Source organism: Aplysia californica, unplaced genomic scaffold (genome assembly GCF_000002075.1).
Source record: "Aplysia californica isolate F4 #8 unplaced genomic scaffold, AplCal3.0 scaffold00092, whole genome shotgun sequence".
Lineage (NCBI taxonomy): Eukaryota > Metazoa > Mollusca > Gastropoda > Aplysiida > Aplysiidae > Aplysia > Aplysia californica.
The window spans coordinates 1005041-1024185 of NW_004797362.1; the positions used below are offsets into that span (position 1 = coordinate 1005041).

General features: G+C 41.2%; 2 protein-coding genes across 3 annotated transcripts in view; one reads left to right on the plus strand and one right to left on the minus strand.

Annotated features, from left to right (window-relative positions):
* Window positions 1–274: 274 nt before the first annotated feature.
* LOC101863972 lies at window positions 275–11389 on the minus strand. The gene is made up of 2 exons (XM_005094962.3): window positions 11170–11389; window positions 275–4878 (listed from the first exon to the last, which is right to left on the minus strand). Exons 1-2 carry the CDS (start codon window positions 11342–11344, stop codon window positions 2567–2569), a joined length of 2487 nt encoding a protein of 828 aa, XP_005095019.2. The 5' UTR covers window positions 11345–11389; the 3' UTR covers window positions 275–2566.
* Window positions 11390–15039: 3650 nt separating this feature from the next.
* Window positions 15040–19145, plus strand: part of LOC101864213 (nucleolar transcription factor 1) — a 16865-nt gene continuing 12759 nt past the window's right edge. For both annotated transcript variants that reach the window (XR_220292.3, XM_005094963.3), the window contains exons 1-4: window positions 15040–15146; window positions 16789–16961; window positions 18025–18093; window positions 18785–18931. Coding sequence is in view for 1 of the 2 variants with exons in the window: in XM_005094963.3 (XP_005095020.1) it covers window positions 15143–15146; window positions 16789–16961; window positions 18025–18093; window positions 18785–18931 (393 nt within the window). In the remaining variant the exon portion in view is untranslated. The remainder of the gene's footprint in view (window positions 15147–16788; window positions 16962–18024; window positions 18094–18784; window positions 18932–19145) is intronic.

The following is a 19145-nucleotide window of genomic DNA, read 5'->3' on the forward strand; positions in this document are numbered from 1 at the left end:
GCCAAACTGGCGGGAAAATGCCAGTTTATTCCATTTCATTGTTTTGATGAGCGCCTGATTTCACCATGCTGCCTCACATATTTGATAGGAAAAAAAGGGGCAAAATAAGTTGTCTGGTACTGAAAACACAGTTCACATGTTTACACCATTTTACCCCACACCCACAGCCACTCCGAGTGTAGATAAGTCCAGGGACAAATCCAGGGGTTAGAGGCCGGCGAGAGAAGGTCAAGGACTTGGGCATAAAAAAAGAAAACGCTGGACATCAGTTTTCTGATTGTTTGCTACTTAGAGCAAAAAACAGGAATATATTACATTACTGCATTTTAAATTAATAATTTAAACATTAGATTACACATACAGCATTATAAGTTCCTATATATAATAGTTTTTACAGAAAAACGTCCGGAAATCAGAAATAAAAGGTGGTAAAATTTCATGATCAATCTTCTGTCAAGAAAAGGGAAGGGTAAGACCAAGAGGGATTGAAATACACCCCACAGACAATCCAAGAAGACCAGAAACATTGTGTAGGTTCTCGTGCATTCTTTCACTTTCATTCGTCCCCTCACCCTGTCATGAAGTTTTCACAGTCCACTGTCTCAAAGGACACACAAAAAAAAGAGCTCATCTGAATCATGCACACACCAGTCAAATTGAGATGGGAGCACCATTTGAAAAACAACAACAACCCCCCCCCCCCCCCCTCCAATAAAAACCGACACCCACTAAAAAAACAGACAATTTCTATCTACCCCAAAAAACAACAACAACAGGTCATACATCCAGAGGGATTTAACTCACAGGGGACATCACTGACTGAGGACAATATCCAAACTAGATCTAGCAGTTTTACATTCATATTTTTTTCAAAAAGTAAAGGGAAACTCTGGCAAATTAATATAAATATAAAGCATTATCTTGTTTTTACTCTCTCCCTGTACCGTCAGGTACACAAGACAGAGAGCAGTTGATGCCACGCTTCTGTCCCTGGCCACTTCCTCTAACTTCGGCACATCCTGACCATAGGTGATTGCCTCAGATCTCGTCTCTGATTCTGATCATACTCTTAATCCACTGGACTGTTGCCTCATCTCTGATCATACTCTCTTAATCCACTGGTCTGTTGCCTCATCTCTGATCATACTCTCTTCATCCTCCGGTCGACCTCTTCTTGAGGTGCTTCTATCTGTTGCTTGATTGTCAGCTGAACACTTTCACTTTTTATTTACACCGGTAAGAGCTCCCTGTCTCTAGTGAGAAACTACCTTTTCTCATGAACTTTTTACTACACAGCAGACTAAGATAAGTTAATATTTTCTCTATCAGAGTGATTGATGTTAACAAACTAATCATTGCACGCTTAGCCCATAAACATCTACCAATGAGTTGAATGAGGTAAAAACAGAATATTTTTCATGCCTTTGATGCAAATAATGAATCTGATAGCCTTAACTGATCTCAGAATTTTATGATTCAGATAAAAATCATGTTAAAATACGTGCCCCAAAAGAGAGAAATACATCTGTAATCAGCACTCGAAAAGATAGCACTAGTCACAAATTTTAGCTTCATTTTCATACACCTTCAACCGTTAAATACAGTTGCAGCATTGTTTTATTTACTGAATGAGAACTCAATTGTAACATAAACATAATATAATATATCAAATATCAAAAGAAAATTGCAGATCAACAAATGAGCTATCAATCTTTTTAAATCTCCGACTTTTGCCGAGTTCCTGGTAATGTCAGGTGGGCCAGACCACGGTAAATGAACACTTAAGCGACAGCTGACAAGTACACTTGTCTCCTACAAGCACCCCAATTTGGACCAGTGACGAGAAAACTCGCTTTGTGGAAAGTGGTCAAATAAACTCATCCAACTTTTTGACGTCCCCATCGACACAATTTTTAGATCTGTTTAGGAGGCAGGCTTTGACCCTGCCAGTCAAGGCCAACCCTCGCCGAGGCCGAGAAGGATAAGGATACAACTATAGCATCCCAGCGGTGAGAGGCTGAGATCACCGTAACCCCCCCCCTCCATTCAGGAATCAAATTCCCACCTGTGTGCAACGGCAAAGCGCCTGTCTCACTACACCACAGATGCTGGTACATTCTGTATCCAACCCACATTCTTCCAACAAAAGTGAACACAATTCTTTGATCTTTTGTTAGGCAGAACTGTGTTAGTGTTACAACTAGTTTAGTTACCAACCAGGGTCCTGAGCCACCACCACGCTGGCCAACTTTTTCAGAACCCAGTCAATCAGGAACACCCAAGGTCATGTCATTAGATGTCTAAACAAAATTACTCTAGAGTGGGACTGGTTTTAGAGTGTATGTGATACGGCTCTAGAATTGCCAGATCCGGGACTTACTTTTACCTTTTCACCCCCCTGTTGCTGTAAATAGTTCAGCGTCCAGGGGAGATGGATGCAGTTTGGCATGGGAAGCCAGCTCTGCAGCTCTTTTTATAGGGATGAGATAGTTCCAAAGGGATAGTCCCGGGAAATTCAAAACAGTTGACAACCCTGATTCTTCAAGCCACAAGACTGTTGGAGGTGTTAAGAAATATCCTGCCCCTGTAAGTTCTGTAGGTTGAGAGACACGAGTCGCGTGGTCAGAGCCTGAATAGAGTCCAAGTCCTTGACACACCGAGTCAGCCCCTCTGCGGTGGCGCCCGTGTTCTTGTCGATGGCCGACAGGCTGGACAGATACTGGCTCAAGGCAAGCGTCTGCTCCTCTGTCTCCGAGGAAATCTCCGATAGAAGCTGTTCCGAGTCCCGCAGGGCCTGCTCCATCTTGTCGCCATACTCCTCCACCGCGTCTTCCCCGCCAGCCGGGAAGTACACGTCTCGGGTGGGCAGCTGGTTGCGAGTGGCCCCCAGCGCCTGGCCCAGCTGGGAGAAGTCCGAGTCCAGTTGTGGGATGGCGGTCACCAGGGAGCCCAGCTCTCTGCCCACGCCCAGGGTCTGGTCCAGCAGGTTGAGCGTCCTCAGACGGTGCAGCTCTCGCTCCTGCCCACACACCTCCTCCCTCTTCTCCTCCAACAGCTGCCACAAGCCGCCCAGCTGCTTCATCACCCGCTCTTCCTGCTCTCTGAACAGCTTCTTCACTCGAGAGATGAGAAACTGGCCCTGAATGTACCGCGAGTACAGCAAATCTAGGTTTTGGGAGGACAGCGGCTTGTTCCTACTACCACGTTCTGAAGGCTCGTTTTCTGAGGTCACAGCCGTTTTACTTTGTGCCCGACGTCCTGCTGTTTGTCCCGACTTGGGACCGCCGGCTCCACTGCCGTTCGTTTCTTCTTCCAGCATGGACATTCCCGGGCCCCAGGTGCTGAGGGAGAGAGCAGAGACCGACTGTATCGCAGACGCATCGATGCTTTGGGACAGCGAGGCGAGCTGATCGTGTGTGGGGGTCGACGTCTTGTGGGAGCCTCCACCAGGACGATCTGTGTCCCGGACTAAAGTTTTGGGACTTTCTGACTCGCCGTACGCTTCCACGACAGCTGACGACACTTGCCTGTTTTCTTTACCTGCGGCAGAGATACCCCCGTGCTTTGAGGAATTATTTTTCAAAGGAGCTGAAGAAGCCCCCCTTGTTGACTGTTTGTTCATGACAACCCCTTTCTCTTGTTTTACGGGTTTCCCAGGAGGTTTACCCAAGATGGACTTTTGTTTTTGCATTTTTTTAACAGAAGGAATGGAATTATCCCCACTGGAGGTTGAGTTTTTCGAGGAAGAAATCGTCTGATTAGCCTTACTGTACTGAGACGCACTTTGCATGTACCGAGATGGAACCATGCGGACTGGTTTTTTCTTGCGTACAGAACCGGGAGGATTAACTGGAGCATTCTGCAGTTTCTCCCCAGTCTTCGACTGCTTGGAAGCCGAACTCGACACAGGTTTTACTCTGGGAGAAACATACTCGTAAAGAGAGCACGTCTCCGAATCAGAGTTGTCCGGCTCGAACTGCGCCGTCGCTGAGGTTTTTGTGACACGAGGCTCTTTGTCGTCCTTGACCGGGACTCTGTCGGTCGACGTGTCCGAGTCATCGTCAAACTTGGGCTGTGGGTAGTTGGAGATTTTCACCACTTTCCTCCCCGATTCCTGACCCTGGTGATGGACACTGTTGTGGTTGCTCTGAGAGAGAGGAGTACGAGACAATGGGCTGGACGTGTGCGGTACCGTTCTCCTTGACGACGCAGTCGGGGAGGATGACATGGGAGACAACTTCTGCCTGAGGGAAGGTGAGCTCCCTTGGCTGTGCAAAGAAATGGCATCCAAATTACTGGTGCCCATTTCCTGGGCTAAAATCTCCTGGATGATGCCTCGGCTGTGCTGTGAGATGTATGCCTCATTCTCCACGGACCTGGCAAATTTAGTCGGGGTCTCCATTTCTATTCCACTGTTAAACACACTACCGTTCTCACTGCCTTCCCCAGGGAAGAGATTTCTGTTGATATCCTTCGACACAGAACCCACCCTGGGCACTCTGTCGACAGGCACGGACCAGTGCGGCACGCTGTTGTCGCTCAGCGACACGGGGCTTTTCTTCACAGACGACGCTGACCCTTTCCTGGAGGATCTCCCGGAACGTTCCAGATGGCGGGGGCTGTGGCAGACCACACGGGCTGGGGAGTCCTCGTAGGCGACCACCACTTCCACCTCTCGACTGTGTGGGGAGTTGCCCAGGTGGGAGGCATCGAAGACCATGACTGGCTGCGACTGCCGCAGTGCAGAGGTCACGCTAGCCTCAAAATCGGCATCGGAGAGGTCGAGGCACTGAGAGGGAGGTTCTGGCCGCGGCGAGGAGTGTTCTGTCAGCACCGGCACGGACTTGAGGGGACTCAGGGTGGGATCCAAACTTTCTTCTGCAGAAATGAGATTTAAAAAAAGATGCGTTTTATTATTTTTTTGTCTGAGTAAAGAAAAGCAAAAAGAAAACAGTTGCGATTCATTGCAGACGAAGAGCAAGACACAAGTGAGGGAAAGTCTCTCAAAAACAATGAGGTACACAAAACAACCAGCATGCAGATCACCTAAATTTCCAATAAATATTTTTTTCTGAAAAAAAGTCACTCCCAGGCACCAGCTGTCAGGCACTTTTTGGCGTACCATCTGAAGAATGTCAGGTGTTTTCGCACCATAAAAAAAAAAATCAATGACCTTCATATTCACCACACATCGATGAAACTTAGCATGAAAAATAAAACATACTGCACAAAACAAAAACAATTTTAACAATATCCTGAATGTTTTTAAAAAATTATTAAATTTCTTTTTGCTAGCTAATGAATGCATGTCAAAATGTCGAAGTTATATAAAATTAGACTCGTTTCATGTATTTTGTAAATAAGATCTATGCCTTTTCACTCCATTTCGCATAAAACATGACTTGAATATAACAGAAGAACAATGTATAAAAAACTACATCATCAGGAGCCGAAAAAATGTTTTAGAGAGGCAACCAAAATATTACTAATGATATATATATTTAGATCTAGATCTATAAGGAAAAAATCGGGACCTGGGCACCATGTCGCTTTACAGAGGATGTCTTTATACTTTATATCGAAGGCTGTTATATGAGAGGCTGCACTGTATTGTTACTTTAAATGTAAAAGATTCCAGACTTGAATTACTCACCAGATTGGTTCAACAGATGACCTGATTTGCTACAAAACTTAATTTGCCTTTGAGTGAAAGTCTATAAGTTTGGTCCACTCATACAGTGGCAGTATTATATTATATAGTATATTATTGGTAGCGTTAATTGCCACCGAGTGAAGCGGTGTCAAGTCTGAAAACAATGCTGGCTCTGTCTTTAGATTACTATTCATAATATGTTACGAACACCTGAATAAGTCATAATACATCTAACCCCCTCTCAAAAGTTGATAATAAGTCATAACGAGTAGTTACACATATTCCGGGGTTCGAAAGCAAATAGTACAGAATTTCCGAATGCTTTGCACTCAAATTCTTCTTTTTACCCGCACAATGGTTATCAAAACTAACAATAGATCTAAATTTATTTTTAACGAGAGTAATATATTTTGCATGCAAATTCAAGCTCATTTGAAAGATTTTGTACAGTAAAATGGAAATCTTGTTCCCCGGCTATCCTTTCAAGCTCCTCAAGTCTAAGTGGGTCAATTTGTTCTCTACTAATTTCACTGGACGAACATCAAGAGAGCTACCAACTTGGCGTGTTTTGAATGAGACGTAGGCTAGCCTCAGCCTGCTCTTCGGTGTAGAACCAACACAGGCGATTCAAGAAAAAGATCTAGATTAAGGCCACAAATGCACACAAACTTAAGCAGAAATTCATATCTGGGGAACATAAATACGGGGGGGGGAATGGGAAAGAGCGAGACCCACACACATCCATACACGACACACACTCACAGAGGGACAGAGATGAGAGAGCTAGGTGTGCGTAAGCGTAAGTTCGAGAACGCAGAACACCAAGCACACATATGAGCCATTGCCAAAACGTGGGGAAAAACACACACATCTCACATTAGTGTGCATAAAATGTGATGCATTAGTATTTATTCCTCCAAAACGTATACACACGTCAAATATAGGATGTAGAACCTGCATTAGCAGTTTCAGACCCCTTGTCAGCTTTACAATCTTGAGTTTGTAAATTTTGTGCCAAAAATGTTCGTTTTTTTGTGATTCCTGGAGTGTCATTTATGATTTTGAGCACACCAATGCAAACTACCAAGAATGTCCAAAATTTAGTATTTTTGGGTGTGTTTTTTTAAAGTGTGCTTTGATCCTACACAGCGGATAAAATACCGTCCAGACCGCTCACTTAGTTTTCCTTCCCCAGTTCCTCCCCGACCATCCTCACCACCCTGCCCGCCCCGCCCGACAGCCCAGCGCGTAGTCATAAATCACTTGTCAGAGGGGTTAATTGGGGTGACCGCAGCGTCACTCCTCCTGTGCCGGGGCAGTAGTAAATATGGCGTTTTAGTGCGAATTGAAAGTCTCCTAACTCTGAAACTATAAATGCTACAAGGCCGATTGAGATTTCATTGTAACGTGCTATGTTTGACCTGTAGGCCGGTATAACTTGTTTTCTTGTAAGTCCGATTATATCAGTTTTACAAGGGATTTAAGTAAGTCTGTGATTTTCAAACTGGCATCTTCAATGTTTAGATCTTTTTCAGTTTGGATTTAGATATATCAATCCGGCCCCCAACGATTTAAACAGAAATTCATGTATCAACTGTGGGGACAATTTTCATTTACATGTGCAAGTTTCAAATGCACGAAGTCATTCTATGATTTTCTGTGATTTTTTAAAAATACCAACCCACCACTCTGAACATTCATCCTTGCTGTTTTTAGTTTTCTTGCCTCTACTACATCTGAATTTCGTTGTCAATTTTAACAATATTTTTGTCATGGAGAGCCACACTCAACATGATCATATGGTGGGCATTGTGCTCAAACATCATCGCCTTCTTGAGGAGGCTGCACATGATATAGATGTACAGCTGGTCCATCAATCTATGGAGAATTGCACGCCTGGAATAGGACAAAATGTGCATATCTACGGCAAAAAATGAAAGAGGGCTGGAAAAAAACGAGGACATTCAATTGTTACAGGGCTGTCAGATTTTGTCGGATAATCCACGAGAAGCAGAGAGATTTGAGAGGAAGGGTTCTAGAGTACATGATCAGCTGTCAGAGTTAGAGTTTGGGGAGCTTATTCCAAGGTCAAGTCCTGCCTGCTCTGAATTTGATAACATCCTCAAACAACACAACCTCACACCACAGGCCTACCACAGCCGTTCATTTATAGGAAGCCACTGCCAAAAATACATCACAGCCCATGTGTACAGACAGCTAGCATCATGTTTAGCAAAAGGAACAGTTGCATGTACGGGAAATCAAAGCATAATAGACACCGCATTAATTGTTCTGAGAGAGAAATTTGTTCACGTAAAAGACACCTTCAAAGATATCCACACAGTAATTGCACATGGAAAGCCAATCACTTTAGAGAGAATACCACATATTCAGTCATGCATCACACGATATATGTCTTTATACAGAAACATATTTGGCAAATAAAAGGTCTTGAGTCGATAGTGCCGTAAAACACGTGCTACTCAATCAAAATCGATCAAAAGAAAAGGTCATCCCCAAACAACACATCCTTGAGAAACACTGCGTTCCTTGGATACAAAAATGTGGGTTTGGAATGGCCTTCCATTGTGAGCAAGGGGGTGATCTCATTCATGCAACCGTGGCCTAACAGACAAAGAAAAACACGTCAAAACAATCATGCAGTCACAACACGTCCAACCCACCCTGAGCTACTCTGTCGTGTGCACCACCCATCAAAAGACGAAAGCTTACAGCGGAAAAATGAGATAATTCCTCCAGTCCAGCAATATTGTGTTCTTTTTGTATTTTGTGTTTAGGTTGTGTTTTCATAAGTGTATCGGCAAGAAAAGATCTGTTCTGTAGTTACATGTATCGTGGATATCGCTATGAAAAAACAAGGTCGCAAAGCAAGAGTATTGCAAAAATCAACTTCAAACCTGAATAATTACGGATCCAGAAACTTCGTGCATATGCCCCTTTGTCAGTACAAATTTCATTATGTTCTCAGTCCTGTGTGCAAATTTGATTGAATTCGTTGGGGGCAATCATATTTAAATCGATGTTTATAATTGATTACCCATGACACATTTATCAAATTAAGTCCCCTTTTTGAGAACTTCACAGCTTTTAAGTGTAATGTACCATGTTCTTCCGATTTCTTCATTTTCTTCCTTAATATGTTGAATATTTACGTGGTCTTTATTAAAATATTCATCTTACATTAGCTTTGGCTCACTGTGCTGGTAAACTTTGCAAAAAATACAAGAGCGCTGCCGGTGTTCGGCTGATTAGGGAAATCCCCGGCGGCGCAGGTAAATGACCCCGTGACCTGGGGAAGCGCGGGCTTGCTTGCCTCGCGCCAGCCAAAACTAAATGGGCGCTCTATAACCGCTGTGCCTATGTTATTTGTCATTGAGAAAGGTTAACTTGTTCAAGAAATCGGTTTATTTGTTTGCAAATAGACGAACAATTCGGATTACTTGTGCGTCTGTCGTGTCGTCACGGACTAGGTGTTTAAGAAAACACCATTATTTTTCAGTAGAATCACCGTAGCTGGTTAAATCTCTTTGCCTATCGTCGTTTATTCAATACTTCAAAAGCCGCGATGCGCGAAAGGAACATCGGGTTCCTAGATCTACGATTTCGGTCGGCTGTTTAACATTCGCCGTTATTGTCGTCAATTTGCGACGTGCCGGAAGTCCGAATTTCGCCCACTTTTGTTTTGAACGGGTCATCAAAAGTGCCCGGATATAATTGTTTTCTTGAGTGACTTCCCCTTACCCGCGTCTCCAGAACAACGGAAGCAACGGGGGAAACAGAAAAACGAAAGTAGTCATTGCCTTCAGCGTCCGGTGACGCACAAGAATTTTGCGTTGAATGTGACGTACTGGGCTGTTTTGCGTGTTTTTAGGCTACTCTGTTGAATATTTTAGTGAAATTGCGGTGTTTACACTGGATTCCTGGAACAAGAGTGTGATGTGTGAACAAACTTCGAGAGATGGATCATTTCTGTGGTTATAGATTTAGCTTTTGTGCTCAGTGATGACGTTTGGGGTGTCGTCATGCAGCCGTACAAGACATTACATTGTCCTAAGAGCAAACATTTTTAAAGTAATGTGTGCTCTCTTTACTACTCAAACAAATAAACAAACATGTCCTTGTTTATCTGCCTAACTCAAAAATACACATTTGTTCTTTGTTGGTATGATATACCTTTTTCCAATACATTGTGTCATTGTGTCATCATTGTTATGTCTTAGTGCAAATTTGTTCTTTGTAGGCATGATTTTACCTTTTCCCAGTATGTTTTGTCATCACTGTTATGTACGAGTACTGTTTGTCATAATTAGCCACATAATTGTGATCGTCCACTGTCTTTGATATGACCTGGTATCTGTTTCAAAGCAATAGAAACCTCTCCTGTTTTTTTTTTAATTCTTAAAGTGCGCTTTTATCTCTGGAGGCAAGATTTTTGTCTTTTCCTGTACATTGTGTCATCATTGTTATGTACAAGTCATGTTTGTCATCACTGTTATGTACAAGTCAGCTCCATTGATTTTGTGCTTTTGCCTCATATTAGTTAAAAAATTGTTTTACACATGTGTTTTTCTGGTACTGAGGCTTTGATAACTGTATTTGTACAGCCTTTCACTATTGTGATGTGTTGTCAATGATAATGTCCAATGTGTATCCTTTCTTGTACATAACAATCATGACATGTTCTGTGCACTGCGTCATTGTTACAAAGCTTGCCATTCATATTACCATTATGAATGGAGTTCATAGTGTACAAAGTCTTTGTTTACTAAACAAATGGAATTTAAAGTCTATAATTTGCCTTGCTGCTTATCTGTTTTTGTCATCACTGTTACATACAAGAAATACAGTAGTTGCCAAACCAATAGACCCATATCTCCAAAACCGTACATCTCCTTGCTCTGATACTCTAGGAATATGAGCACTAAATATCAATCTGTGACTGACAGAAAAGAGAGTCAAATTGGTAAGAAAATTTTTTTTGCACCACTGAGTCTCAAGACAGTCTCACGTTTTGGTAATTGCTCATATATAGATCTACTCACCAACGCAAAAGAGCTCCAATTTACTCGGTGACCACTGATGCCGGCGTCAATTGTCACCGCGTCACTCGGTGGCAATTGACACTACCTATATTATTAGTAGCCTATACTCGTAGTCGTAGCGCGGGTGCAATGGGTCTCAAACTCAATGGGTAAAGTGTGTAACCGACTTACCAAACTGTCCAAACTGCTGAATATTTAGCTACAAAACAGCTATGTCCTGGGCTGTAGACACAGTTTAGTAGCAGCAGCATAGTCTGCTACACTATTGGCTCTAACTTGCTCTTGTAGCCTAACTTTCTGACAAGTAAAGTAGATCTATATCTAGATCTAGATCTACAGAATGTCAAAAAAACCCAACCAACAACAGCCTATTCATCACACACACAGCAGAGACCGAGTCCCGGGCGTTGTTGTGAGAATCGAAGGGCTTTCTCGAAGTATGGTTTTACTCACCGATGTTGGTTACCCGGCCCTGTACAAGGTGGGGAGCACTTTTACGTTCAACACCTGCATCCATTGCAAGTCGTCCTTGAACTAAAGGTTTCCTCGTCTTTTTATGACCAACATTCTCTTTCGGAGCCGGTTGGTACAATACCCTTTTCGACGCCATTTTGAAATAGAAAAACATACCGCGTTGTCCAGATTTTTCGAACTTCACAAGTCATTCCAGTCATTGAAGAGGGTGGTGAGGTAAATCAAATTCTAAGTGCAGATAAACACTCTTGATTCAGCCTATTAATGAGCTGTTCTTTCATTTTTAACCGATTTTTATCTATGTTAGAACACAAATACAAGAACAAAGTTAAAATATTAACAAAACAGAATTAACCCGCATAATTGTTTTCCGACAGTAGATTTGGCAGTCAAAAGTAGGCTATGTTTTTGTACCTTTTCGTCCTTGTTTTTTTCCCCTCGTTTTCTCTCTTTCCAATTGCTTTATTGTTATTACAAAATATTTTTTTAACTTGAAAATTAAATAATATAATAAACATAATATTTTATTCTTCGGGTGGGGGTGGAGGTAGGTGTGATGGTACTCTTTCTCGACACCTCCCCATCTCTCTCTTTCTCTCTCTCTCTCTGTCTGTCTCTCTCTACACGCTGTCTCTCTCTTGTCTCAGTCTCTCTGTCTCTCTCGTCTTTCTCTTTCAAGACAGTCCAAGTGCTCATGCAGTTACCATCCTCTCTGATAATGTCATGAGTCAATTTTACTTTTTATTTTGCCACTCCTGCTTGCAACTCATAGGATCAAGGTACTATTTGACCAATTACAAACATAAATGATTGAATCATTTCCCTTCTTTTTACCCATAGCCCCCCCCCCCCCATCTATGTAATAACTTGGTAATAAGCACAATCAACTAATGTTACCCGATCCCGTGCATGTAACAACAAATCAGGGAACATTTTTTTCTTGGTTGGCTGTACGATCAGGGAAGCGGTCGAAGTAATTCCGCACCTCTCTCAAAGATTCTCTACAAGTAGAGAATCTTTGCCTCTCTGGTCTCTGGCAACTCATGAGGTTTCTGGGCTGAAGCACCATGACTCGATCCGAGAACGTTCACAGGCACTGGCGAAATTTCCCACCCACATCACCTTAACTACTTGCACGGTACTGTGGGCTCACAGGGCTCACATGGATAGGGTAACATCTACCCACCCCAAGTCACACACCTACTCTCCTTCTTTGCCTGGCGGCATATAACGTAAAGGTTAGAGCCGACGGAACCAAACTTGGATAGTTTTGTTTTAAATCAAGGCTGATTGGGTCGTTACCCTTGGAAAGTGAAGTCACTACTTTACATAATATACTATTTTCCCCTTTTGGCTCGGTTCTATCGGAGATGGACATTAAATGCTGAGGTTCTGCCTCTTAAACAACGTTACAGTGCTGCAAGAGGCGTTTATCATACCATATATAATTATCATATCATATATAATTTCAGATTAATTGATGAAAGGAGAGTATGCGCGTTCCACCCCCCCCCCCCCCCCCAAGAAAAACAACAACTTGTGAACAAGGGAGCTAACACATTATATTACTATTTTAATGTTTGTTTATTCTTGGTTGTTTCCCTTTGACCAGTATTGCCGCAACGCTGCTGGATTTTTTGTATCAGTTCACAAATCGTTACTTATTTTACAGTACCCGTTTCCTCTTCTTATTTTTTTGGGGGGGGTTTACACTTCGGGTTTATGTATCATAGACATGTCTACAGGTTGTGATACCGGTAGTGGAAATAAAACGGTGACCAGGATAGATGCCCAGTCACTTTTACTAGCAAACGAAGAGAATACTTCACCTAATATGGTCTTTATGTTGATATATTTCAAAGGAATTCTCTGAAAAACAGCTACCAGATTAGATCTAGGCCTTTCACAAAGAACTTAAAAACGCGGATGCATCGAAAGCATAACCAAATATAATTTTTTAAAATTTTGAACTTGGCATTTGAAAAAATCTGGGGTTAATTCTCCAAATTGGATTGCTGAATAAATGAATAACATCGAGTATTGATATTCGATTAATCTGTTTTGATGCAACTTTTTTGTTGTTGAAATCTTATTTGTCTATTTTATCTTTATTTTCCCCTAGCGTCGTTTAGGATGCAGTTGTTGATGAAAAATCTGCTCGAGTATTTGTCTTGGTTACGTCTGAGATGTAGATTCTTAAAGATTCTTATAAAATAGTCCTTAATACAATAGACCTGGTATCGTGATCAATTGTACGCTGTCGTGTTGCATGATTGTTTGCATTATATGAGTGTTAACATCATCTAAAGACCGTAGGTAAACATTCTCATTTATTTGTGTTTTGTTCGGAGACAAAGTTATTGTAGATCTCCCGTAGAGCTAGAGTATAATAAGTGTTATAGAAATGACCTATACATATTATTCAAGACCAATTTTGCTGAGATACCCATAAATGCAAGCCGAAAAACTTAATTTCAATCTCGGATTAACAAAATTGACATGAATGTCATCCTCCCTAAAAAAAACCTAGATCTACCCGAAAACAAAGTCAACATTTAAAAAATCAGCTCCCACCCCTCCCTCCTAAAAATTAAAAACAAAACAAAATAGCAACAACAAAACCCATGCAGAACGCCCACTCCCCCAAGAATGGGTAAAGAAAAATAATTAGCTTTGCAAGAGACAGCCTGGAACCAATGATTATAAAAACACACATAGGCCCTTGTATTGGTAGTTCGACCGGCCTGAAATTGCTCTCGCCTCAAAATAGAATTTTTTTCCGACTAATTAAAAATAATATTTAAAATGATTAATACAAACATCCAGGTGACCTACATCGCAAACACCAACGTGATACACGAAAAAGATTTATTAAGTTTTGAAATTAAATCTTTATAATATTATTATTATTATTATTTTTATCCCTCTGTGTGGTTGAAAAAGTCTTTTATTCGGAAAAATATCAAACACGAATATTTTGGCATTCACGACAAAGATTTTATTAATGACAATGATTCGCAGCGATACCCGGATCATTTCTTAGGTCAGCGTCTGAAAAAATATAAACAGCAGCAGCAGAGCGTTGTCCAGATTAGTCATAATACTAAACTGACTGCCCCCATGCGGTGTGTAGTGTGTAGTAGTGATGGGCTGATACCACAATTTAGGTATCGATGTCGATACCTAGTACTTTTTAAAGGTATCGATAGCGATACCTCGATACCTAATGCTATTTTGCTATGGTAGGCCTAACATACGCCGGGGATAATAAGTACCGGTAAAGACAAAAGTACAACTATACTTTTCCAAGTATTTAGATAATCTTGTCTAGACAAGTTGTGACTATTTAGCTGAGACTCAAACAAAAATTATTTGTAAAAGAGAGAGAGAGAGAAATAAATACCCAAATATGAGAATAAAAACAAAAACTAAGTGAAGTATGGGAGGAAAGTCAGCTTTGCAGAAAATGTTAGTAATTTGAAAATAAAAACACAAGAGTTCTAAAAAGGTAATTCAATTTACCAGATCTAGCAACTTTAAATTAAACCAATGAGGATAAATCAGGGTTGTCAGTGAGGATTTTGCAAAATCACCAGATAGATTTCATGAAAAACTTCTCTCTTTTTGTTAAAACATCACTAGATTCATTTAAAATGCTCCCCCCCCCCACACGAAAACTTATCAGTTTTGATAAACAAAAAATTCTCAAGGCCCAAGCACAGAATTCTACACTAAGTGTAGAATTCTGTGGGCCCAAGTCACTTGCTTTGAGTGCCTGGGATAAATAACACATAGGTATCGATGTTTAGAGCAGGTATCGATACCGATACCGATACCTATAGGTATCTAAGTATCGAGTACCTAATATCGATACCTGCCCATCACTAGTGTGTAGTGGGATAAGTAACGAAACCTAGGCTGAAGGAGTCGTATAATAACGAAAACAATAACAATGGGTAAGTCACGTAGTGTAAAAAAATTGTTTAGCGTTCTTGCCCTTATCTGAAAAGACATAGATTCTATCTAGAGCTAGATTCTAGATCTAGATTTTGTAGATCTTGATAGATCTATGAGCACTCCACACTGCAGACCACATGTCATGTTGTGTTTTGAGAGAACAGAATTGCGCCCTTTTCGCCGGTGAAAATTTGAAATGATTCTAGATCTAGATCTAGATCTAGATCTAGATTTTCTAGATCTAGATCTAGATTATAATTTCAATTCTTTCCCTTTTTCTATTCTTTTTGTTTTTGTAGCACACATGAAGAAGGCCAACTTGAATGTAAATCAATTTAAATTAAATCTCTAGATCTATAATCTAGGAAAGGCCATAATCTAGATCTAGATCTAGATCTAGATCTAGATCTAGATTCTAGTTCTTGAAAATCTCTCTAGATCTATCTAGATTTAGATCTAGATCTAGATTTAGATCTATAATCTAGATCTAGATCTAGATCTAGATCTAGATTCTAGATCTAGATTCTAGATCTCTAGATATCTAGAATCTAGATCTAGATTCTAGATCTAGATCAGATAATCTAGATCTAGAGTCTAGATCTAGATTCTAGTATTGACCGGGATGTGAACTCTCACCCACCCAACCAGCAATTTCCTTCACACAGCATGCATGCACACACATAGATTTTAGGTCTGGATCTAGAATCTAGATTAGATGCCGCGGGAGGCTCTTCAGAGTCTGAATAGCCTTCAGTGGCTTATTCGGTTTCAAACTCGCGTGCGCAATCACTTGGTGTACCGGGTGTGAAACGGACAAGCAATTCAACCGTAGCCTTCCTCGGTTTCTACGATCTGGCCAAGGAACTTACAACAAATGGGGCGCCGACCGTGGTGACCCAGTGCAAACTGTGGTCTTTTCTTCACAAAGGATAATAGTAGGGCCGAGCATGGGCAACGGTATGGGAGGGAATAGATATATGCTAAAAAAAAGGGGTGAAGTTGGTGGGGCGGGCCTGGGGAAGTAAGATGGAGAGAGAGAAAAAGTAAGAGAAAGAGAGAGAGAAGGGGGGGGGGTATCTTATAAGGACTGATTATGAATTTTATGATGTTCTGATCCCTTTGTAATCGTGGAACGCAGTGTAATAGCCTACCAGTAGTTTAAAGTCCGAATAGCCACAGGAGACTATTCAGACTCGAGTATAGACCTCGCTTACGGTACCACCGGTGATTGTGCACGCGCATTGGAATTTGAGTCCGAATAGCATCCAGTTGCTGTTCGAACTCGAGTCCGAATAGCCACTTCGAAAAAATATTTACCTTGCACAGTGACTGGTTAGGTTATTTTGTAACATTGTAACTGGTGTCTATTTTTTTAAAAACAATCATAACTGTTGCGCTAGTTCACTCACACTCACACGCATGTATGCTTGCGTTCTCAGGAGCGGAATGATTTTCAATGTCCGGATACTGCCGTTATTGTTTGATTATTTGGAACTGACTGCCTCACACCTTTTCTCCCTTGTAAAATTGTATGAGCTTTGATTATAAAATAAATATTTTAAATAAACGCACCCCTCCCCCTCCGCCCCCTCCCAAAAAACCCAATGAAGAAATAAAAAAATGTGTTCTTGTATTTTTCAGCTGGGTGGACATATGAGGAAAGGCAGGAGCTCCTTGACAGTGTCCTAAAGCTAACAAAAGATGAGAGCAAGTCGTTCACTTCCGTTCTGAAAACATTTGACTGGGAGAAGATTGAGGTCGGGGAACGGACGGCTGAGGAGTGCAAAGAGGAGTTTGTGAACGTGACGAGTAAGGTAGGCCGACTGAGTTTGTGATGTCTTTGATGGACAGCAGATAACCTGATTGTCTTTTTGATTGGTGTGTCGGTAGTCTAGTGGTAGGCTGCTGGACTCGTATTCGTGAAGTTGTGGATTCGGGGGCTCGAGTTGCAGCCCCGATGTTGTGTCCTTGGGAAAGGCACTTTACACTAATTTTACGCACTTTACTTAAAAGTTGAAATGGGTACCTGGCCATAGACAGCAAAAGATCGTGTCAGTAAGTTAGTGTTTTAGCGGCATAGGTAAGTGGCAGCTTGTGCTGCATGCTTCCCGGGAAGTTGAGATTGTAATTGTTTCAGAATTCAGAATGCTATCAGGTATGCTGTGGTAATAAGAAAGATTTTAAAGCGCATAGAGCTTTTTGTTGAGCGGGAATCGTGCTATGCAAATGCTATCTTTTTTTTTGTTGTGATGTCGCTCTTCACCCTGACAGCTCTTTAAACTCACTTACGACCTACATGTTTTGAGGCACTTGGTACCTGGAACCACAATTTTGGCCGGTGTTTTAAGTCTCTAAGACCAATGTTAAATTAAATGTAGTCAAGATGAAAGCTTCAACTTTGCACTATAATGAAGTATGAAGGTGGAGCAAAATAAAATCACTCGAAACGGATATTATCTTTTTTAAAATGTTTTTTGTTTTTTGTTCCAACATTGGCCTAAATTTATGTGAAGTGATTCGTGTATGTACTGTCTTTTTTGGTGCCATTTTTCTCTAGTGATCCAGTCTCTTGTAGGGTTCAATAGTTCCTGTCGCATAATTGCAAATGATTTGTTTCTTTGATGCTGGCACCCTTAGTTTGCTTTTCTTTTGCATTCTACAGAAAGGGGGTGGTTGGTGGGTGCTATGCTCTGGCTTATTGTTTGTTCCTTTCCTATCAAACTTTATATATGCTACTCAGTAGTAACGCCTGTATTCTCTGGCACTTGTGTATCCAATTTGTGTTTCAAATGCCATAAAACTCTTTTGCTTAAACTTAAACCCTACGGAAATTAGTTAATTATTTATATTAATTTCAGTGAGATGTTGTTTTTCCAGGTGCGACGATACAGAACTATGGCCGAAATCATTGTGGATGCCCAAGCGGCAAAGAACGAGCCGTCTTCTGTAAGTTTTTGTACTTGGGCGGGGGGAAATGTCATTGTCTACTAACAGTTCATTTGTAGGTGCTCTAGTGTGGTTTGCTCCTTCTTTCGTAGCAAAAGTCTATTGTCCTTATTTCTTTTTTGTATGTTATTTTTTTGTAGCAACTCTTAACTTTGGCACTTATTTGACCTTGACTTTATTTGAAAGGGGGGGGGGGGTGTGAAAGCTTCCTCATTTCCTACAGTTTTGAATGGGTTTGAGGTTTTCGTCACAAGTCTGGTTGCGTACATACAAGCGAGTGTCTGGGTTGTTGTTCTTTGGATCTGATGTAAAATGCTCTGTCGGTATTTTTAAGCAGACAAGATTAAAATTTTTTGTTGTGGGTGGTTGGCAGGCGTTCTGGTGTGGTTTGCTCCTTCTTTCCTATCAAACATCTATCGTCCTTTTCTCTCCTCCTTCTTTATGACGTATGTTACTCTCTTGTAACACTTCTGTTCTTCGGCATGTATATGACCTTATTGTGTTGCAAATGTCGTAAAACTCTTACTAAAACTAAAACTAATTTTTTTTTTTTGTTTGATTGCTAGGACTGGTGCGTAGTAGTTGATACATTTTCGCTCTTGGTATTACTGCAGTTGAGTTTCTTTAAGGTTGGCCAATCCGAGCGTACACTAGTAAAATGTTGTTCTCAATTAAAACATTTTTTTTTCAGTTTCCAGATCTTCCCAAGAGACCAGCGCCAGCCTATGTGATGTTTTTGCAGAAGAAAAGCAAAAAATTCGTTAAGAAGGGGATACCTTTCAAAGAATTGCCTGTAAAATTGGCGAAAAAGTGGCATGACATGGATGCAGTTACAAAGGTTGTTCCTGAAAACTTTCAGTGTCATCATCATCACCTTCTTTGTGTTGTTTTGAGTTTTTGTCCTAACCATCATCATTATGATCATGTTTATTATTATCAGCATCAGTAACTGTCTTTTTCTTCGGTATCGTGCTTCTTCCTTAACTATTTTTTTTTGCCGTTGTTTCTACCAGTGATCTTTGTTATCTTTGTTACCCTTCCATTACAACGGG

What these genes read in the sequence shown, in the direction of transcription:
- LOC101863972 (XM_005094962.3), bottom strand. Translation starts at nt 11,344, where the DNA reads ATGTTTTTCTATTTCAAAATGGCGTCGAAAAGGGTATTGTACCAACCG. An exon ending in GGGCCGGGTAACCAACATCG is followed by an intron (nt 4,879 to 11,169) that starts GTGAGTAAAACC and finishes TCATTTCTGCAG; the next exon opens with AAGAAAGTTTGGATCCCACC.